General features: G+C 39.0%; 1 protein-coding gene across 4 annotated transcripts in view; it reads right to left on the bottom strand.

The window, feature by feature from the left end:
* Nucleotides 1–24,351, bottom strand: part of TAFA5 (TAFA chemokine like family member 5) — a 418,761-nt gene that overhangs the window by 309,466 nt on the left and 84,944 nt on the right. For 3 of the 4 annotated variants that reach the window (XR_014881545.1, XM_085217784.1, XM_085217798.1), the window contains exon 1: nt 6,282–6,995. The exons of the other annotated variant lie outside the window; for it this stretch is intronic. Coding sequence is in view for 2 of the 3 variants with exons in the window: in XM_085217784.1 (XP_085073910.1) it covers nt 6,282–6,372 (91 nt within the window). In the remaining variant the exon portion in view is untranslated. Of the gene's footprint in view, nt 1–6,281; nt 6,996–24,351 lie in introns of those variants that run through there. 4 annotated transcript variants of the gene reach the window in all.

The raw sequence follows: 24,351 nt of genomic DNA, 5'->3' as shown, positions 1-24,351 counted from the left end.
TGACTGGGACAAAAGCTTGTGTTGCTCTTTTTCTTCATATGATTATATTTAAAAATATATATATTTTTTAATATAAGTGAGGACTTTTACTTATATTTGTATTAATGAACTTATGTTAAAGATATTTACTTTTGCCTTTTTTTTATCAATACTATATTGAACTCTTGATCTCTAAATACACGTGGTTTTTTTTCAATGCTCCTGCTTAAATTCAGTTGAAGATATCTCATTGTATATGCCTTGTTTTTATTCCAGCTTCATTTCTGATACAGTACAGATCAAATGTGTATGTCTACTTTAGAAATAAGAGAGAGTAATCAACAGATCTAACAATTACACAATTTTGTATGATGTGAATCACATCAGCCTACAGTGCTGCTTTTCTTAATAGGTAGTGCTAGTAAATACTGAGAAAGGTCAGCATTTCCTCACTTGTGCTCTTGGGGCACGAAAACAGGCAGACAAAAAGACTACTGAAAATCTGTTACTAATACCTTTTGTCAGATTACTCAGTCAGGAAAAGTAGGGGTTTTATACCATCTATGGTGCACTGTGAAGACAAATGCATCTGTCATATTCATCACTCAAAACCAAAGACTATTTTGAAGCTGCCTTCTATGCACAGAAAAACTACCAGACTCCTCCTCTCTGTATCTCCTGGCACAGCCAGACACCAGACAGAAACACCTCCCTGAAAAAGAAACTTTTGAGAATTCTGTCTGCGTGACTTCTCTATCCTAACATAAGTAAGAAAATGTGCAGATAAATAAATAATAGAAAAACCAAAACCTTTCAAATACATATTCTTTCCTTGTGCAGCACGTACTCAAGTTCATGGTTTTTTAACAGTCAAATCTGTTTCCTTGAATGAGAAGGCAAACCCTCCACATCAGCATCCTGCACCCCTCTCCAATCTGTCATGCTGCTCTGAGAATCCCACTTCTATCTGCCTCTTCATAGATGAGTAAAATAGGACAAACAGGAGAAAATAACTATGCTACAGTTTGCTAAAAGCAACTGAACACCAAAAAGCAGAAACATTTACATCTGCGACAAACTGTCCTCAACTCAGATCTACTACATATAGGTAACATACGCAGCATGTCTGGTATGCAAGGTCCCTTACTGTTTTGAGACATAGGTTGAGCATGAAAGGGCAAATGGAAAAAATAATAATAAAAAAAACCTCTAAGATAAATGCAGACTTTTTCCCCACATTCTTAAGGGCAATTCTCCTTCTCGCTTTGTCTCAAGTCATTTTTTGGAATGTTTTAAATATGAAAGGAAAACAAATCTTAAGGGGAATATTAGCTCTCCTAATAAATCACATTCGAACTCTTTCAATGGATACTGCAGGATTCTCAGAAAGTTTCAGAAGCCGAGTCCTGTCCTCAAATGCTTTATACAGCAGTCCACATTAGTCCCAGTAACTACAGAAAGCTGTGAGGTTACAGTAACAGAAAGCTCTTAAGAAATAATCTCAGCAACAGAGGTTTTTGAATGTTAGCAGAGGGGTAGCAGAGTCGTTTGGGGCTACCTAAATGAAATAATATGGCCTGGATATTTCCGGTTGCAAAACGTACATCCTAAAAACACATTAAAAATGTATAAAATATTCCCATAGTTTTACAGCAGGTTAGTATATTACAGTCTGTAAAAAGTGTCAGATTAAAGATATTAATGTGAAGTATAAACTTTAACCAAGTTATTATGAGTAAGAAATGCGCTTTTTGGAAGTAAGCACTGAAGCATTTTTGCTGTTGTGACACTAATTCCTCTAAATGTTCCTGACAGAAAAGTGTCAGTCTGATTTTAACCAACAACTGCAAACTTCTGCCTAGGGCAGAAAAAAAGATAACTATGAAAGATGTGCTAAACAGGTACGCTATTCATATATACATACATATGCTAAATTTGCACAGGTGATAATTCTGGTTTATAACTATAATCATCAGTTTATAACAGAAGTATTAGAATTCTCCTGCCTCTACTCAACTACTGCCTATTTTACACGGCTTGCTCCAGAGATTTTACCCAGCAGATTAAGGATGCAGTTTTGAGACCTTAATGCTCCACTTCTTTCTATTTTGAGTCTTGGGACTGAACCCATGTTTCTGTTTAGTCCTGCTCACACGCTCAAATCTCATAAATGATTCAAAATATTAATTTGCCCTTGATAGATGAGGTCTTCTAGGCTCTTAATTAACAACCACAGAATAATAATAAAAAAAAAAAGGTTCAAAGTATATATTAGGCTGTAATGCACCCTGGATGCAGTATGTTCATGCCCTTCCAAAGTTTATCCCCTTGCAGCACTGTTTTCCACGGTACTCAAAGACATACTTAGAAAGTGCATCTTTTACCTTTCTGCATCAGTGCTGTGCCTGAATGGTTAAATGCTCTGCTAGGTGAAAAGGGTAAGTGTCTGGGGGCAGAGGAGGGCCCAAAATTAGTGTGCATAGCACCAACTCAGGATTTTTTTTTCCCAGCTCTCTTTGAAAGAGAGTTACAGATTATAAATAATTAAAAACCAGACTCGGGTAGTGAAAGTAACTCCTTATTTTAATTCTCAGTTGTGTACGCAAAAAAAAAAAGTTGCAGATATTTCAGTTTTCCAGACCTCTTCACAGCGACTGGGGTTGACTGGGGTGCGTTAAACTGCTTTGCAGGAAGATCAGACCGGCTTGGAACTGCAATTACGAATCACAATGCCCTTTTCTGGGTTCACAGCTCTATTCATTTTATAGAAACACTGAAGGACAGATTGGACAGAGGGGAACGGATTAGCCACAGGATGACCTGTATTTCCACACAAAAGCCTAAGTGTGGAAAAAATGGCACCCTGTGTCACCCATTCTTCACTTCCTGAAAAAAACATATTCATGAAAATAAACCTTTAAACAGCTCTTTCCCATTCATCTCAGAACAAGCACTCATTGTCTCTTGCGCAGTTTAAACTGCAGCAATGTAAGACTGCTACTAAATTGCCTTAACTCAGAAATTTGTGTTAAAATATTTAAGAATTAAGACAGGTCTACTTAGAAAAAAATGTAAGTTCAGCATAGGAACTAAAAAGAAAAGATAACAGAGTGAAAACTCTCAGCAGACCACAGCAACACACAATAATGTATCTATGAACATGACTGAAGGAGGATTTGCTTCTGGTAGTAAGTTTTAGTTGGATATAATCAAAGTTACACTCTGTAGCCACGCGGCACAGCTGAAATTGTCAAAATTTCTTGTGTTAATAGGTGGCAAGAGTTTAACAGATAGCATCACTAATTCAAAGTGATTAGAGGGAAAATTAATACAGAAAAGGAAAAAAAAGCAAATAGCGATCATTTAGAGATGTAAGATGTGAAAGTGATGTCAGTTTTCCATTAAGACTGGCCTCTGGAAAAATACTAAGCTGTAAATAATACAAAACAATCAAAAATGGAGAGAGAGTGCACATTAATAAATTAAGTCAGAACTTCAATTAATTCTTCATGTCATTCTTATTACATCAATTGTCTCGCAAACAAAAGGAATGTATGCTGTATAAACTTGTACTGTCAAACTGTCTCAGGAGACGCATGCTATCAGCTCAACTGATCGAGCTCGGCAAACGGGTGGCTTACTTGTTTGCTGCTTGGGACCACAGGAAATTATCCTTCTGCACAAGAAACAATCACATGAAAACGTCCAAGTATTTAACTTCGGGATTTAACCGCACAGTGGAGTTGCAAACAATGAGCCTATGTAGTTCATTAGGCTCCAATGGGAAATTAATCTTTTTGCCGGGAAATCAACAGCCTAGCACCATTATGTGTAATGAGACACACCATTCCCAACTTTTTAATAAAATCTGAATGCAAAGGGCTAACTCCAATATCAGAGAATAATTCCACATCTTCTGGAGGTAACTGCCATCTCACGTGCTCTTCTTGATACATATCTGTTCAGTAAACCAGCGTGGTAGACTTATGGTTAAATGCTCTGCTGGTTGTTCCCTCACTCTGCTTTCCCTTGCTTTCTTAGTACAGACTTCAAAACAAAAAAGTAGAAAATTCCATGCTGCTTTTGCTAATTGTTTACAATATGCAGCTTAAGTCTTCTGTTATCTATTCCTCCTCCTCCTACATGCCTGCATTTGAATCCATGGTGGCTAAAACTATCATTTTTATTAGATATTCTGAAAGTTCCTCAGAGAGAAGAATTCAGTTATACCACCTCGAGTTTCAGCCAATTCCACTGCACTACTCCATGTCAGGGCTGAAACCAGGGGGATGACAACATGCACTGCTGAAGTAATTGTACACAGGGATGGGAACGCAGATGAGCAGCGGTCAGGAAGGGCCGACAAACGCCCCCCCCACACACACACAGTCTGTATTTACCATAAGTATACGGGTCACAGTGTTAAAGAAGAAATACAAAAGAAATATTTTCTTCACAAGTATAAACAGACCGGTGTAATTAAGTTACCCAACAAGCTCCACGGCTTCAGCTTTCTCCCTGTGCTCAGAGAGTGAAGAGTGGCTATAAAAGCTGGAGGAGAAGCAGTGGAAAACGTGTTGAAGCGCTCAGTGCGTGGCCATGGTTTCTGCCTTCACATATTAACTTAGTAGTATCTTTCCATCCCACAGTGCAAGACGAAATACTTTAAGTGATACTAAATGCTTCTTCCATTATGGATTATTCATGGTAACAGGGGTCTAGAAATCAAGGAGTGAAAGACATTTAAAAAAAGGAAAAGAGAAAGAAAGAAGCAGCATCATGCAAATGCTGACAAAAAAATAAAAATAAAAATAAAAAAAAATAAAAATAGCTTGAGATGCCGGGCTATATTTCTTTCTGCTATATCTCCTCAAAATGAGTCATCTAGTTAGACAGAGATATACAAACAGACCAGTCTGAGCATTTTAAAGACATGCTCAATAAGTGAATATACGGGAGGCACTGTACCCAATGCAACTAAAGCATGGGCTCCTTTCTTAAAGGAGAAATCTCTGGCACTGTCGATATCTGGATACCGCTTTCTAGACTATGCAAACCGGGCAAATCCCTGCTTATTTGTCCCAGCAAAGATCAGCACAAAGGCACAGCCCGGCAGTGCAACGCCCCGTGCTGCAGTACCACCAGCAGAGGCCCTTCCATGGGCGCAGGGCAGGCGCTCTGCCCAGCCCAGAAAGAAACTTTGTCCCAGGCACAGAAAAGTTTTTCTCCTCACTTTGCAAAGCTCCACAGCCAGCCTGGCTGCCTCCTCCAGCAGCCACCACCTCGGCTGCACTACCGTGACAAAAAGGAATACATCGGTCTGTCAAAACCCCCACGTTTTTGTGTTGTGCTTCTTAAGGAACAGCACTGGTCTTTCTCACACACCACCCAATATAAATACATCTCTCAGGATTCACGCTCGTATCTCAGAGCAGTTTCCTTTATAGATAAGGAATCATTATTACAACACGGAATAAAAATAATAATAAAAAAAAAAAAAAGAGTAATTTCCCGGTGAAGGAAAGAAGATAAGGAAACAAAACTAGAAACACAGGAGTGTTGCTCCCTGAGAAGATTCCTCTATCCACTTAATCAAACGCTTTCTTTTCCCACCCAACTCATGCAGGAAATAAAGAGAAAAGAAATGTAATATAAAACCCGCCACTCCATCTGAGCTGTTCTCTCCAACAAATTGCAATCACAGTTTTCTGACCGCAAGGTGGAAAAAACGGAACCTTGAAAGCATGCAAAGGCCTCTGCTCCTGTTGGGGCAGCGAGGAGGAGGACGCTGCGAGCCCAGGATTTGCTCTGCCCTGCCCTTTCCATAGAACTTTAGTGCCATCTATTGAAAACTTACTGAACAAGGAAGAGGGAAAGGATGCCTATTGATTCGGTATAAAAATAAGACGTTTACTTGTTAAGGGGTTTTTGGTTTATTAATACTCCCATGACGACTGCTGTTCGGTGGTCATCTGATAGCAACAAATATTTCCTATGCACCGGACGTACCCCACAGAGCCATGAGACGTCCACTAAAACGCAGAATGCAAACATCACCCTGATTTTATACATCTATGCATTTACCAAGAACGTAAGTCCAAAGCTCGCTATTTGCTAACGAAACAAACACGAGAAGGCTTTAAGCAGCAAGAAAAAAAAAAAAAAAACGAAAAAAAAAAAAAAAACGGCGTGGAAGCACTGCTGTAAATAGAACATACTGGAAACAGTAAAAAATAATTAAGGCACCTCGTACAGACCGTAGTATTAAAGAACAGGGTATGTAGACATGCAGATATAATTACCTTCTTTAAGAAACTGTGAGTGGATGACAAATATAAGAAAACAGCAGATCGCTGCTCCTGCTAGTGCCCATAAAGCTTTCAAGAGCTGCATCTCGGTCTGAAACTCAGTAAATACCCAGAAAGTCACACAATGAATTTCCACAGCGATGCATCAACGCTTCCCTCTGTGCGCCAGGCGCGGCGGCTCCCGGCAGGGACCACACTCCCGAGCAGGGCGGGCGAGCCCGGGGCTGCGGAGGAGGGGCCGGGGCTTCACACCCCGCGCGGGGGCAGCGGCAGCGCCGCGCTCTCCTCGCCGAGGCGGCCGGCGCGGAGCCCCATGAATCAGCGCTCCGTGTCCGCGGGAGCCGCGCCGAGCCGGCGGCGGGGGCAGGGAGGCCGGCAGCGCCGGGCAGGTTGCGCAACAGCGCCCGCTGCGCCGCGGGGCCGCCGCCGCCGCCGCCCGCTCAGGGCGCGCCGCCGCCGGGCGGCGCGGGGCGAGCGGGGGCCGGGCCCACCCCGGGGAGGCTCCGCGGGAGCCGCTGCAGCATCGCCGGGCTGCGGGAGCCGCTCGCCGCCTCACTCCTTCGTTCGCTCGTCGGGCCGCCGCTCCGCCGCTCGCTGCCACGGCTTGGGGAGGAGGGAGGGAGAGAGAGAGCGAGAGAGCGGGGAGGGGAGGGAGCGGAGGGAGGGAGGGATTTCTCTTTACTGCAACTTCTCCCGGCTGGCGGCAATTTGTTGCACCCCCCGCCTCCTCCTCCCCCGGCTCGGAGATCTCCGTGGCGCGGGGGGACTTGGCTCAGCCCGCCAATCCCCGGCTGCGCGGGGACGGCCGCCCTCCGCTCGGCTGCTCCGCGCCTCCCGCCTCGGGGGCTCCGCGGCCGCTCCGCTTCTTCCCTCGGCCGTCCCCGTCCCGGCGCCGCTGCCCGGCGGTGGCACCGCAGAGCGCCTTCCGAACACCGGGCTACGGCGGGAGCGAGCTCAGTCTACAGGTTGATGCTTCCGTCGCAGCCATCGCCGCGGAAAGCGAGAGCGCAAATGAAGGAATGCCATAAATCACCCTTTCCTAAAAAAAAAAAAAAAAAAGCCAAGGCTGTGGTTTTGCTGCCGCCCGTTTCAGGGGAAGGGCCGAGCTGCGGTACAGAAGCGGCTCCCCACGCAGCCGGGGGGCGGGCAGGCCGCGGGAGCGCTGCGGCGCGGAGCTGGGAGTACCTCCCCGACGGCCGGGAGTGCCGCCAAGGGCTGCCGGCCCCGAGCTCCGCGCCGGGAACGCTCGTTGGGGCGACAGAGGGAGCGAGAGCCGCGAAGCGGGCGGGTGGGGGCGCGGGAGCTGCGGGAGCGCCCCGGCGCGCTGCTCCGCGGACGGCGGGAAGGTACCGCGATCCCCGGCCGGCTGCGGAGGGACTGCGCGGCGCTACCGGCGGGAGCGGAGGGGTGGCGGCCGCCGCGTTACCCCGGGTTATCCGGGATAGGCAGCAGCGCGTCCGTAGTTTGGAGATCCAAACCAAGTAAGAGAATGCTCGCGAAGCTCTGCTTTCATAGCTCTTTGGTGAAATGTTTTCATTTATGCTGATTTTTTGGTAATACTCCTTATTGGCATATTTTCTTAGTTTTTAAGAACCAGCAGGTGCTCAAGAGGCTTGGAAGGACGGATTAATACAGTATCGATGTTTCCGTTAGGCAAACATTTTCCTTGTTGTCAATGATGTGCAGTTTTGTTGGTTTTTTTTTTTGCTGATAGCACGGAGAAACATTAAAAGCAACTATCTTTGGAATTTTAAACTTCACACAAATCCCTATAAACCCTTTTTTGTATTCACTGTATTCGAAGATTACAGCAATGCAATGTTAAAGCAATGTCAGAGCTACAGTAGAGATACTCCACTATAAATCTTTAATTCTCAAATGTACCCTTTGGTGAGAAATTGGCCATGCTTGGGCTCAGTTCAAGTTGGGTTTTGTTTGTGTATTTGTCTTCTGGATGAAAAGGAAAGTGGTTGGGTAGCTAAAGAAAATTCATATATTTACACTTAAACAGTCACAAGAAAATCGCACAACCCTACCAACAACCTTGAAAAAATGTTGGTTGTTTTTTTTCTTTTTTAAGTCTCCAGATATGTGGATTTTAAAGGTGTCTCAGGAGTTTATGCAGTCCTGGATCAGCAACATGTACCTTTCAGTATGAACATGCAAAGTTGGTAGGGAGATACTATGGCAAATTGTATGAACTGCCTTCCAAAAAGCACACAAAGAGACACTGCTAGCGGATTGAAATCCCTTGTTTGCTCCTTTGAGGTTCATCACGACAGTGCAGCCCCCATGTTCTTTGATTTTAAGCTGGTCTTACTTTGTGGAGCTTCTGCATTAGGCAAACACTCCTAGGCTCTAGCAGCCTTTGGAGCAGACCCTTTCAGAAGAACGACATCAGAACGCAGCGCTGTGCCTCCCAGCCACAGGGGAGTCCCTCCACACGCACAGCAGTGTAAGTGGGAGCAAAATCTGGTTCAGCGCTCACACAGTACGGAGATATTTAGTCTCATAGCAACAAGGGATTCCAGAAGACTTCCCATTTGGGAGGACAGTGGTACCTGGCAACGGTGCTTGCTGTACTAAATATGGTGTGCTGTGCTTTTTGCATTTTCTTGACAGACTTGGACCTTTCAAATAGGATGATCCCTATTCAAAAATAGCCACCTTCAAATTCTTGACTGGTTATCTACGTAAAGATTATAAGTATAAGATATTAAAGATATCTCAGATTACCAGCGTGGACTTCTCTGGAAGACTTTTAAGAATAAATTCCCCCTACTAAAACACCACATGATCTTTCAGCCTATTAAGGTTTGAACCCCAGCTAATGCAGTAACACCTGTCCAACAATTCGCAAGCTGCTTGGGCCAAGAGATTTATAGCACCAACTCACTGTTCGTTTCCAGGTTTTTGCCAAAGCTTTGACCTCAGGCATCTCCAGTAATGCAGAAGCAAAAAGCTCTTGTCCCAGCAATAGCTTCTGTCTGGAAACCACTCCGCAGGGAATCTTCCACTTGTGTTTTAATGTTAAAGAGGGATGCTGAGCACCTGAAAGCCCTTAGGACAGGTGAAGGATGGTCATAGTGCTGGAAGAGATTTCCAACAGTGTTGCAACTGGGAAAAGCAGTAAGGAATGCATTTTCCAGATAATCACATGGCAAAGGCAACTGCACTTAAAATATGAGTTCTTCCTGGTTCTTATGGGGAAGCAGCACAACAAATAAGTGCATCTTTTCCAAATGTATGTTCGATTTTGGAAATGCAGCTCATTTGTTCCTTCTACTGAAACTTCTGTCTAGTTCAACAGAATTACTAAAACTGGAACTCTGTACGGAAGACAGCAGCCCTTGCTCAATTCTAGAGGTTTAAAAATATCTTCTCTGCTCTGCATTTAATTCCATGGAAAAAAAAAAAAAAATCCACCAACCTTTAAAAGATCCATTCTTCCATAATGAGATATTTTAAATTAAAAAAATGCTAAAGTTCCTGGAACACGACCGTGTTTATATTGTGTTCCATACCACTGTAAATAAGCGCCTGGTATTTTCAGTTGTGTTTAATATATTTTTGCATAATGATTTTATTCCTGTTCATGCGATAAGCCCCAAAATTATGCATGGCCAATGCAGATCTAAATACAGTAGCATGAGATGACGTTAGCCCATTTTCACTAATGAATTTGGAATCTACTACTGGCATTGAATCACCCAAAAAAAAAAAAAAAAAAAAAGAAGAGCAGACAGTATCTATTATTAGGTTATCTAGCACAAACCTTTGCCAGTGCCCACTGGATTTCATTTTTGTTACTTCTGAGTTACTCAGGCAATAGTCTGTCACCAGTCACTTGAGGTGATTATTCCAGCCCAGCAGTTCTCTCAGCTGGAATGCTTCTCTTGATGCTAAGTTTAACATTTTATTTTGTTGAAATTCACCCAGTTCATCTTTCACGTATGCCTGAAGTGGCATTGTAAATCCTTTCCCACTTTGAATCTAACCAAAATAAATTATATATTAAGTATAAGTAATGAATACAGATGGGTATATTTCTACCAATTATTTTTGCAGCCTCCAAATACTTTTTCCCCATTGCTTTCCACATACCAACAGCTGGTTCGCATTTCCTTGCTATTGGGCCACCACATCAGCACTCCTCAAAATACCATCACTGATCTGCTGATGATGATGGCAAGCACCACCAAAATAGAAATTCATCTCTAGAGAGATTCTGTTAATGGCTGGTTTGTGATGTGACATAGCTATCACTGTGTATTCGCAGTGTATTCATCTAACCATCTCCTTCCATGAATGTCTGAAGTTTTCACTTCATTTTTTCCTTCACTCACCTAAATAAATGATGTGTTAATACGGCTTTAACAATTTTTTGGCAGACCAAACTCTTCTTCCCCCTCTTTCTCCTGCCTGCAGATCCATGAAAGGGATAATGCAGTCAGGATGGTTTGGAGTAACCAAGGAGCAATTTCTTTGCTGTTGTGTGTCCTTTCTGCTTAATACTTCTGATGCATATTTTAAAGAAAAGTCTTTGGATCTTCTTTGGCTTTCCACTTGCCTTATTTTGCTGTTCCTGCCTTCTTTTCACTATTACTGAGCTTCTATGTAGGTATGATCTTATTTATAGGGAAAGAACTGCGCCGGCAGTCCATGTCATATGGACAGTTGTCCACTGGGAACTTCCTGCACATTCTTCCACTAAGCAGCCACCAACTGGCAACAGCTTTTAGCCACTGCTGGCCAGGGCAGTACAGGAACTGGCTAAGAAGTGAAAGGATCTGTGAGACCACTGCAGTCCGCTGATCACTGCTAAATTTCCAAGCACCACAAATCAGAAATGACACAGTATGCCAGCCACAGGAGCTATGGATAGCAGGATCAAAGTATATATCATCATATTCCTCCTTTTGTGTTATACTCGTGGACCATCCTCCCCATATTTGCTCACCAAGCAGTACATAGGGGAGACCCTTATATCACTCAAAGCTTTAAACAACTCACTTAAGTACTGCTGATCTTGTACTCTCCTTTTACCTTACACGCTCAACCTGTTACAGGGAGCACCTCACTTTTCAGTAGCTGCTCTGACACATTTAACAGCACAATTATAGATGACTTGGTAACCACCCACTGACTAAAAATAACCTAGCAACTGAAGACACACTTAGGTATCTATACTCAGATATCCCAGAGGAACCCTTCACAGTACTTGAAGCTGGGGAAAACATATGTATCTCACCAAATGCAGCAGGCTAGGAATCCTCAGGGGTGAGGGTGGGGAATATCAGGGGACGAGACAACATTGCACAGCTGAAAGATTTTCCAGACAATACTCTGCCAGCTAATCCAACTCTTTTCCAACTAGCTCTGCAATTAAGGTTTCCTATTGAGAACAGTGACAGCATTATGACCTGGGGAATTTCTGACGTAGAAACAAAACCAACACATCTGGGACTGCAACATTTAGAGCGTTAACAGAATTCAGTTCCTGCACTGGTGGTACTTGCAACCAGCACATATCCACGCGAACTAATGCCACTATGCATAGGAGAGAGGACACAAGCTGTCACAAAGTAGAAGCCACTAAGAAAGGAAGTAGGGCAGCGAGTCCTCCGTGAGGAACCTGCGATGCTGAAACTCATTCTTGCCTTCCATAGCATGGAATTGTTTCCATGCAAGGTTTCCCTCAACTTCTTTAGGAAGAAATAAATCAACGTCTGAAGAGAGAGTCAAGAATTTCCAGGTAGTCCTCCAAAAGGTGTGATTTCATTTATCTGACACATGTATAGTATGTCTCCCAGTGGATAGCTTCATATCTTTGACGGAGGGAAGGGAACTCACCTCTCCCTTTTGTATCTGATACAACCTCTCCCTGATGTATTACATCATCAAAACCACACGTCAGAATGGACACAACTGTGTAATCATGTTGCCTGCCAACCCCTCCTTTCCACTCCCTTTTTTTTTTTTTTTCCTGGTTTGTTTATGGCCTTCATATACTCAAAATGCTTTCAAGACACTTTTCATTTGTCTACAAAGAATAGAATAGGCAGCAACTCTGATACAGGAGGAGAACTACTAAATTCAAAGTCTACAAGGTCTCAAGGGTCTTTTCACCTGCCCCCAGTTGTAAGATTATTATCTTAAAATAGTTCAGAGAGTATATAACACCTGAAACTCGCAGGTAAGACTGATGAACACAGATAGCATAGTCTTAAATGTTCCAGTGACTGCAGAGCTACAAAAGATCACAAACAGGCTTATCCTCAAATTTTCACTTTTTGTATTTTAAAATAATTTGCATTTTTCTCACTTCTCTAATCGAAATATATATTTTTTATTCCTTTTTTCCCCTTGAAAAGGATTTGTATTATAACCGTGATGACTAAACAAATGAAATTAATGGAATTTAGTTAAGATCCATAGTTTCCAGCATCACTTCCTGAAGATCTAGCCTAAATACACACAATTGAAATGTTGTGACATTTAATCAGTAAGTTCTTCATTGAAAATGAGATCCATAAAGTAAGCCATGCAGAATAAGCAGTGACTCAAGTCATATGAATCAAGACATAGCAAACCTTCACAGATCAGCCAGCAATGCAGTATAACAGTCTTGTACAGAAAAATTCAAAAGTTAGTAAGTTTTGAGGGGTTTGTTGCTTTCCTTCACCTAAGTGGAGATGGGGAAAAAAAATCCGAAATCAACAGGAGGGCAATACTATACAAATTGTAAACTCATACTCATCAGCAGCCTGACTAATAAGCTCTATGTCTTACAACTCAAACTTTACCAAGAAAACTTTCTTTACGTTTATTTACCCATTGGCCTTCCCCCTCAAAACGTGGATATCACAAACAGTGATCAGGAGCTGAAACCACAAAACAATGGACACTTTTAATTGCTGATAGGTAAGAATGGGAGCTGCAGCAAAAATTGAACATATCTAGAGCAAAGAAGGCGCCTCCAGAGTTAGATAAACTATGCTCTGAATGTACAAGGAATAGACTGTATGCATCTGTAATGTTTGAGCTTGTTGGCTGATATTACTGAGAGAAGGGGCAGTCACTAGTTGCTAATAAACCAGAGGAGAAGAGAGAAATACTTTCCAGATTAATGTGCAGATGCTTTAAAATTATTCAAAACCTCAAACAAAAAACAAAAAATTGTTACATGCACAAAAGAAACAATCAGAACAGTTATGTGTAAGTTAAAATGGGTTTACCACTATGGCACTCTTATTTTAAGCCTGAAAACTCTGTTTTCAAGTGTTTTAAACCTGCATCCAACTGTGACATTAAAGGAAGCCCAGAATGTTATACATTAAGTTTCTTCTGGGTCTGTGTTCAGGACTTCATTTTGAAAACTTGATTGAGTAAAGGAGAAATTAGAACACTAACTTGTTTACCATTCTGAAGTATAAACCAATACCTTTACAAGCCATTCATGTATAATATAGTCTCCTAGTTTTCAATAATAAAAAAAAAAAACAAAAAAAAAAAACACCAATTAGCAAATCTCTAGTTACTATTAGACTATTAGATATGGCCAGATAACACTAAATAGTATAAGACAAATTTTGTTCAGTAGGATGAAAATGGATTACTGCAAGCCAATATGAGTTTTATTACCAGACTCTGCTATGAGAAATTAACACACTGGAGGCCCATCGATATACACCTGGGGTGGGATAATGGTAGGAAATACAGATTTATATAACCTTCTCCTGCATGTGCAACCTACTTACTATTTGTTTGCTTGCTTGTTTTTGTAAAATGTTTTTTTTCTTTTTTCTATTTGCCAGGCACATGAGGCACCCCAAAGCTTACTACAGTTAATGAAGTGGCCACTGTATAGCAGCTTTGCACATTTTTTTATTTTTCTTTTTTGGTGAAAAGCGTGTCTCTAAGGATTATATCCTCTTTGTTTTTGTTTTTGTTTAGTTTTGTTTTGAAGTAGAAAGCTTTAATTACAACATGAAAGGGAGCATCTAAGATTTTGGCATTTAACAGCAAAAAAGTAAAGCTATTAAAGCACTACCCTTAACATACTGGGCAACATTAGCTTTGTTATTTTGCAACTTCAGCTACCAGCAGCACACTAACTTCAGTAAAAATCTTGCAGATGCTGCAGCTGATTCAGTCAGATTTCACATGGATGAAATACTGCAAAGACTACTATAGCAGCAGAAGGTCCACACAAATACCCGTGCCCGTACAGCCTTACTGGGCACAGGTTCAAGTTCAGTAGTCCACATGTTTTTAGTTGCCCATGTCTGTATCTGAAAGGGCAGAGGATTCATCATAGCTAATTGCTCATGACTGAAAGAATGTATAAGGTAACGTGCAGTGCAGGGGCAATCACAGATTAGAGCTGGAATATTAGTTGAAGTCTTAAACTGATATACTGGTTAAGCCATGCTCACAGAAAGAGTTATCTTTGACCCTAAAGTCACAGCAAAAATTTGATTACAGTTTACCTCACCAGTATATTAATATAATGCTAACATTATAACATTAGATCAGTATGATATTATACATTGAATGGCTACATTAGAAGTGGTTAATGATGACAAAGTTTTGTATGAACTACTATATACAGATTTGATACAGTATTTCATTTTTGAAAATATTTGATTTTCTTTTATTGGCAAATGATTAAGTGTTTATTTGGTTCAGTTTCATACTTCAGAGGAAAGATTTATAGTCTATTCTGTCATTAATGCAAAAAAGTAATAGGTTAGTAACACATTTTATAAACTGTATGCTCTCAGTCCGTGCCACAGTGCTTTCAGAACGTGTCAACACTCAGCGATTTCCTTACCCAGCTCAAAAGCATCTTGGAAGCACCCCGGACAATGTCTCATATACAGCCATTGAGGGTTATCCGCTCCAAAATAGCTGTTATAATCTGAATGGAAGAACCATAAATGATTCAATTGAAATCACTTCTGAAAATGAAAAAAATAAATGAACACAGAATAAACTACCTGATGATCACAGATCTGAAGACTTTGAAGTTTCCCCTTATAATTACCCTACTTTATATAATGGTTACCTCCAGATGCTGAGAACAGTATTATTAAAACTGACCTCCACTGATTTTAGAAGGCATTTTTGCATCACTTTAGATACAAGCCAACCAAGTACATATCCAGCTGCATCTGATACAACTGAAACTAGGTAAAATAGTCTTTTTCTTCCCCACCCCCACTTTCTTTGAAAGAGGCTAAATATTCATATTTTCCCTATATAGGAAATATAGCATAGTATATAGCACATATCTACTTACATCTTTCATAATAAAATTCAGCCATATGGAATAAAATCCTAAACTCTAATGCCATCAAATGTTGGATCCAGAAACAGTTTGCTTTGTTGGCTCTTTTTGTTGTTGTTGCTTTTTGTTGTTGTTTTAGTTTTTATGAAGAAACTATGCCATAAAAAGAACACTCTTTTTTTTTTTTTTCTTTTCTTTTTTTTTCACTACAGGAAATTGTATTCCATGAAAACAGGACAAATCAAAGAACTCAACAAAATGACAATTACTTGTCGAAAAGAGGGACTAGCAAAAGACAGTATAACAAACTAGAATAATTGTCATGGGGCATTTTACATTTATTTTAAATGCTAATGCCAACATAGTGTATTCTCTTCTTCTGTTTGCCTATACACATTTTTTTCCTCCACTAGTTATCATTAGTTTTTTAAATAAACATCCTTCCTTCATAATCACTTTAGAAGAATACCGAAAAGAAACGAGAAGAAGGTAGCATGAGCAACACAGTTTCTAATTGTATATAGAGCATCACCTTATGGTTTAAAGTCTGCAAAGAGATGAGGAAGGAAGAAGTTAATCTGTTGAAAATATGTGCAGTTGGCATCAATCCTAATGATATGCCATAGGTATGAAGCTGTTTATCAATAAAGTTGTCCTATCAAAGTGGACAGAATCAGCATACGAGCCAGTGACTTCCTACTGTGAGAAATCACGGCAATCTACTCTGCCATAAGGAAAAAGTTCTTATCCTTTCCAGATTATACACTCTACTGCTTCACATATTGAAAATGTGCCTCAAGAAGTTGGTGGCATGGGGTAAGGCAATCATTAAATTCTAGTAATGCAACTGTAGTAGTCTGAGTAGGTTTAACTGTTTTTGTTTTACCTGTTCAGATATACTACTGAAGATGTGTATGTTCCTTTGGAGAGACACAACAAAGGATAAGAAAATTTTAACAGAAACTTAAATTTTCATTGTTTGTGGTGGTCCTGTTTTTTAATGGCTGGTGATCAGAATGGAGTTATGCAAACAGGCATCTTTTTTTTTTTTTTTTTTTTGTACAATGTCTTTCAGTATATTAATTGTTATCCCAATTATTTTCATGTGTGTGTGATGCATACCATGTATCAAAGAACATTAGTTTGACATAAAATATAAAAGATTCCCTATTTTTAAAACAACAGCGGTCTTTTGAGTCTTTTGAAGTTACTTTTTTTTTTTTTTTCAAATATTTTGGTAGAAATTTTATTGTTATTGCAGTAATCTAGTATGAAAATACAGTCATTGGGGAAATTTTGGGTAACAAAGGACTCCAATAATGCCTAATTAACAGAATCACGAGCAACTTAAAAAGAGATGTCATGAAAAGCAACTTACTTCAAATAATATTTCATTATTAAATATTGTTAATGATGCTTCTTTTTTATTTTACTTCAGTCCTGCAACAAGTTTTACTAAAAAAATATTGAATTCTGATTATGAATCTTCAAACATAGGTCCTGCATCTGTTGAAAGACTGAAAGGAGAGATGACTGTACTGAGAGTTTAGCTAAGCCTAGAAAACAGGATACAGTACGTGAGGTTGGGAGCAGACTGATGATTGTAAATTCAGTTAAAATTTCATACTGCTACCTGTAGCTCTTTCTGTAGTAGTTTTGTGATGGAATATTCTACCTTGCTTCTTTCTTTCATTTGTACTTCTGCCCATAGAGGTTTATTTTACTTATATGTGTAAAAGAAGATGATATCAAACCCATTCAATTCCCAGTCAAAGACAGGAATTAAAATAATAATAATAATAATAATAATAATAATAATAAATAATACAGCTCTGTCTTATGTATAGCTAATAAAGTCTAACCATAGCGTAAAAACAGTATTCCTCTTTAGAAGCCATCACTTTCAGAAGCATTTCCGCTATCACTTACACAGGAACTTTATTAAAGAACAGTCCTATTCAGTACATATTCAAACAATAGTGGAGGGATGGACTTCAATGCAATCTGTACATTAACAACAAGCAATGCCATAAGCCCAAGAAGCAATTACGCTGGTTTAAACTGTATGTTTACATCTTGTAATTGACTGCAAGCTCTGATTTCTCATAACTGTATACTTTTGAAGATCATGTGGATTTTCTAGATTTAATACAGAAAGCAAGGACACAGTATCTTTTCCCACCACTGGGGCATTTTCAGTGTTTCTGTCTTCCAACGGCCATGCATTTTCATAAAGCTTTTGCAATTTGTATTTGACACTTCTCTCTCTTCAGGAAATGTGGTTGATTTCAAGGTCCCAAATTAAAAAGTTTTACACTGATGCAGAACAGATACTTTATTTCCCAAGTTTCAAACCTCTAAAACTCTTTCCACTTCTGAGAAGGACTGCTCACTTTCATCCAGATCACTTACTTCCATAATTTCTGCCTCTAGTTTCTACAAACAAAAACAACACAAACGAGCCCTTTATGAAGTCTCTGCAGCAATAATTTTCCTAGATTGGAAACTTATTATCAGCAAGTTCTCTATGAAGGCCTTGGGAATACTTAATATTCTTGTTCTTCTCCTTGGTGCTAATGCTCTCAGCCCCACATTCAGATTTTAATACTGTACAGCACTCAGCCAGGCAAATTATCAAATCAAATTACAGTGGCTCACCAATTTACCTCCCATCAGCTCTAAAGCAATACCTTGTTAACCTGCTGTAACTGTGTTGTGTGTCTGAACTGAACACGAATCAGTGAAGGTTATTTCAGAAAGAAAGGACACACTGAAAGAGCAGCTTATTTTCACTAGGAAAAAAAAAATAGGGTAGACATTTGAGCAAACTGTTTAACTTTAAAGGCAATTAGGCAATGGAATGACTTGCCTGAGGAGGTAGTTTAGACAATGTAATGAGAAGTGCTTAAAATAGAATAAACTATTTGTGAGACAGATACAGATGTAAATAATCCTCCATGTTTTGAACTAGATGAATCAGAAGAGGTATCTTTTCTATTCAAATTCCTGAGTATAAAAATTCTATTCTCTTTCCTTGGGAACAGCTTTCAAACTTATGACTGTTTCCACCTGTTCTGAATACTAAAGTGAGATTGCACTCCAAAAGGCAGTTTAACCTCGCTGTATCATTATAAAGTAGATTTATTCATAACAAGCATCGATGAAAAACTTCCAGCAAAAAAGTCCTTAGTCAGGGAGATGCACATTGTTGCAAAAATGGATTGTTTCTCTAAGTGCTTATATGGCCCCATCACTATAGTATCCAAGCGCCTTACAAACATTAATGAATGTATTCTCACAACACCCCTGGGAGATAGAGATAGTATTATTAGCTAATGCACAAAGAGTAGCTTGTCCAAAGTCACACAGAAAGTCTGTGGCACAGCCAAGACTCAAAACTGTGATTTCCTGCTCGCGGCCGTAACCATGACTATATTCTGCCATCCATATACAGCATTTCAAAATATGTTACATATAACCTCAGATCTTTACACAATAAGCCTCTCTGTTCAGCTGCAGATTCCGTTGCTGACTTAATAAATAAGAATAACTTTGTTTATTGAGAAGCTTCATTACGACAACAAATTTACAGGTTACTGAAACAATGACAGCTATATAGGCCATAACTGATCCTAATACAGAAGAGCAATAGAAATGTATTCCCTGATCACTATATCCAGAACAGGAGGCACCATATCCAGAACAGGATTTTAATACAAAAAATATTTTCCTTCAGATGATGTAAAGCATTTCATTATACAGAAGGAAAAAAGTAAAAAAGAGACAACAACAAAAACAAACAAACAAACAAAAACAGGCTTACTATATTTCCAACATGTGTTTTTCAGATAAAATATTTCTGCTATTTGTGTAATAAGACGTATACAGTACTTTCAATTTTAATGAGGTCAAATCAGGAGGGACAACTGCAGTAAGTGTATTTACCCAGAAAAACAGAGAACAGAATTTGGCTTATAAATTAAATATTAGAATCATGCAAAGATATGCACTCAGCATCAAGGTTGTTCTCCATATTATAGGATAATTTTTTAGTAATTTAGAGAGGTTAACAATATAATGAACTCAGAGATCTGATCAAATGATAACATGATTCTACCGAGTCAGGAACACAGCACATTGTCTTTCATTTTGGAAGGAGAAAAGTACAGGCATGGCATTTTTCCTCAAATGCTAAATATTTTTTAAAAAATAAAAGTATTGGACAACTGCATAAATAATGGAAAAATATATGAAAGGGTAGTGGATCATAAAGTGAATAATGACCAAAAAACATCATGTTGAAACAAAGTTAAGCAAAACTTTGGAATTCATTGACACATACACACACACACACACACACACACACACACACACACACACACAAAAAAAAAAAAGAGACAAGGCAAGCGGCATATGTTAAACTTCAGTCCTGCAGTTCCAACAATAGCACATTTTTTCAGTTTGTGGCTTCATGTCTTAAGAAAGATGTAGATAAATTAGATCTGGTTTTAATTAGAGCTACCAACATAGCAGAGGGGATTTACATCAGATGCTAATTGAAAACAGTCTAGCTATCAGGACAGTTAAATGATGGTGCAGATTATCACTGACAGAGAAGCCACATCTTAACGTGATTTTTTTTCAGTTAAATAAATATCCATTAGGGGTAATCCTCATTCTCGTAAGAGTATAGACTACACTGTGTCTTGAGATTCATCCCAATCTTTTATATATATATTACTGCATATATATCTACATATCATTGCAGTACAAATAATAGAAACAGCCATTCAGATCACCTGTTCTCAATGAACCCCAGTTTGGCATCTATTATTCCTTCCTTCTTCACCCTCATTCTCTCACTGAGATTTCCTAGTGGTGTTTACTTTCCCAATAGATCAAAACATCTGGCCACAATGAACTTTATCAGACAGCGCTGAATTCATTTAAATATCAAGTCGAGAACACTGCTCCACTTTGGCAGCAGTAGTCCAGTGCTGCCCCCCAAAAAGGGGGTTGTAGTTGGGTTTCTAGGCTCTCCTCTGCTTTAGTACACAGTTGCTAATCTCGAGAACAGAAAGCAGGTATCATACCTCCACTTCAGAATTTCAGAGAAAATTGCAACAACTAGGTAACTGGCTAAATTTAATTGCCATTAAATAATAGAAAAAAAAAATATATGTAGATGAACTATACATGGATAAAATAATTAGGTAAGAAAAATAGACTCTTGTTATTAAAAAGCTTAGGTGCCCAGTCAGGTTGCATGAGTAGCTTTTAATTTTCTCTAATTCCTCCAGTACTACAATGAAGTTGGTTGCCTGCTCCTGTAAGCAGCCTGCTTTTGTTTGCATCTGTAAAAAACATAGTCTGATTCAGTATATAGGTGGTGGTTCTGTTTCATAAAAGCAAAAAAAAAGGAAAGATGGTAGACAACAAAATGATTACCTGCATGACCATTTCTTTATTTCCTTTCATTTCTTTTGACATTGTTGAAACAGAGGTTAGTTGCATGTGACTAAAGGAGTAATAGTACCAAGTAGTTCCTAGATGCAGGTGGGAAGTGGTCTTTAAGCAGTGAAACAAGACTGGAGGAAATGTTCTTAAGGACAAAACCAAGACTTCAAGCCTGTAACACCCTCTTTGTGATATGAGTTCAGGCCATGTTATCTGGTTGGAATAGGTTATTCCCCAGACTACTTCATCCCCAGAGATACTCAGCTGATTGGGAGAAAACATTCAGTCATCTGAAAGTAAACAAACACCAGTTTCTCACTGCTCTAGTCTGTTAGTGATAGCCAATAAATTATATTAATATCCCTATGTTGAGTCTGCCCATGACTGTAGTAGGTGAGTGATCTCCCTGTCCTTATACCAATCCCCGTGACCTCCTCCTTCATCATATGTTTTTCCCCTTTTCCTCTGTGGAGAGTGAGAGATCAGTTATGGTAGAGTTTAGATGCCACCAAGGTACAGCCACCACAGAAGTACACGTTCTCACTCAAAGAGAAAATATACCTTTGTCTATTACATGGAGGAGCCTGCTGGATGCTTTAAACAGAGGAGGGATGGAAAAAGAAAAAGAAAAAGAAAAAGAAAAAAAAAAAAAAACTGGCAAGAAAGAGGAATGAATCTAAAGTAAGTAACAGTGAACCTTCTTATATGTTAATAAGAGATCTGGAGCTCTTGGTCAAACACTAATGAAAATGCCACAGAATGCCTATACTGGTAACTGAAAGTTAAGCAGTTAAGATATGAGGAAAATACAGGGAGCTAAACCAGCTATAGGAGTTCCAGGTAGTTGTAATGGTATAGATAACAGCCTTTGCTGTTCCTTATAGGAAGATCATACAGAGAAAAGAAGCATCAGTTTGAGCAGTTTGAGCATCAGTTAAAATGGATGGCTCCACTTAAATTGGAAAACCACTATCCGCATAACCAGCAAAGTGAATGATGAAGACTCAGTAAACAAAAATGTCATAAAATGTTACTTGACATTTGCTCATGAGCTGCACTGTGCTCATTTTACCAGGAGCTAACAGACTGCCTATTGGTAACATCTCAGAGAATGGCACAAGCAAAGCAAATTCATTCTCTTGCAAAGGTCTCATTTTCATTGTCTGTATTAATAATCTCCAGTTAGAGGATTTCTAAAAGACATTCTTCTAGACGTGAGGTGGTTTGGGGTTTTTTTGAGTAGTCATGTGCTTGACTATGGATAAGTACATAGTCTTTTTCACTTTGACCCATTAAATAATAAAAATCTGTGGAATTACTGGTAGTTATCACATAAAAATTCAGACTGAAAACATAAAGTTTCCCCAACTAGCCTCCTTTCACACAGAAACATGGAAAATATTCTCCAGTTTCACAGAATTATGAGGTTACAAAATAGCTGAAGGTAGAAGGAATCTCTGGAGATCATCTAGTTCAAACTCCCTGATCAGAACAGAGCTAACTTTTTGGTTGTTCAGAACTTTTTCAATGTCAGGACATCGATCTCCACAACTTCTCTGAACAAGATCTTCCGGTGTTCAATAACTCTTACACAGAAAATAATAATAATAAATTCTTAGGTTTAAATGGAATTTCTTTCTGCATTTGTGGAAATACATATAATTACATAGTTCTGTCTGTAAAAACAAATACAGTAACAAAATAACATGATAACATGAGAAAAATAAGGTCTATCCAGCTATCTCCATGAAGACTGTGCAATGTTTTGTTAGATGAAACTTGTAAACTATTGAAAGGATCAGAACTGCTCATTTGTCAGAAAATAGGAAAATACTGCACACTTGTAGGATTAATTTCTTTCTGCTTTTTCTTAATGTTCCCATTAATAAATGCCTTCTTCCTTACACAATGCACCTGACTTAGAATTGTGCTTGCAATTTCTAGCAAAACATATGTAGTTTCAGTGTTGGAAGCCAATGTGCACAGCTACACAGAAGGCCACCAAAACATTTCTTCTAAATGGAAGCCCATTTTATTTTGTTTAAGATGGCTCCTTAGATCTCTCTCTGCTCTAAATTTGCTCTTAACTGGGTAGAGGTTAGATAAAATATAATTCTATGAAATCTATTTTAGAACTTAGAGTTCTGAAACTAGACCCTATCACTAAGATTTCTTAAACACACAGCTGTGTGTTGTATAAATGTATGATTAGCTCTGCATTCTGAGTTAATGTGTTTGCCTAATTTTTAACATATGAGAATTGTCTGGGTCTGAATTTAGTTATTTTGATTATTAATATATTACTTTACAAAAAATGTTAGGAATTACAGTATCATTTAAAATTTGAAAAGATAAAGGCATTCTTTCATTTGGAAGGTAATAATCACGGTACATGGATAACAACATACTATTACAAATGATTTCAATAATTCATCTTTAATAAACAGAAGTATCAACAGAACAGCAGTGATCATTCTAAAATTTGAAATATACAAGGCCAAATTTTGTTCTCAAATTTGTTGTTGTACTAGCTACTGTTGAAGGTTAAGTGTGAGTAGGCCTTTGTATGAAGAAGAGGGCCAGGTCACAAAAGGTATGACATACTTTAAATATTTTCAGGAGAATTTGAGCTGATACACTGAACACGCTGTAAGACAGTTAAGTCAACAGAGAGAACAAATAGGAAAGTTAGGCCTGAAGTCTTTCTGACCCTACAAAGGAAGACATCATTCCTGGTCATTAATGAGATCATTTCTTATAATAATAAAAAGTACATTCTAGTAGTAGAAACTACTGAATTTAGTGTTTATTCTCAAGAGTTCTTGTGTTTACCTTCAGAGCAAAGGTGTTTTTTTATTGTTGTTCATTGTTTTGTTTTGTTTTGTTTTCTGTTTGTCTTCTAAAATGATGAATAGCATGAAAATTTAAAAGATCAATAGAATTTTCAAAGTTTGCTTAATATATCAGAGATGAAATTACTAATGACTGAATAACTGGGTTAAAGAAAATTAGAGCAAAGCGCTAATTGCCTCATTATAATTCTGCTGGTTTGGTTTTGTTCAATTAAAGCTTAATAGTTTGAACTTTTCATTACTATTGAGTAACATAACAGATTAAAATCATATTGCATGATATCCCAAAGCAAGGGATTTGCAGAAAAGGTGAGGGAGAATTAACACACCATATCATAAACTAATGAAAAAAGAAAAGGGGAGGGGGGACGGGGGTGGAGAGGGAAGGAGTGGAAGAAAGAAAATAACACAAATACCAATATTTTACTTTTCTTGTTCTTCTAAACAGGATCATTTAAAGGAA

Source organism: Meleagris gallopavo, chromosome 1, assembly GCF_905368555.1.
Source record: "Meleagris gallopavo chromosome 1, MGAL_WU_HG_1.1, whole genome shotgun sequence".
NCBI lineage: Eukaryota > Metazoa > Chordata > Aves > Galliformes > Phasianidae > Meleagris > Meleagris gallopavo.
The sequence above is the reverse complement of the archived record's forward strand: the minus strand, read 5'-3'. Positions and strand labels throughout refer to the sequence as shown.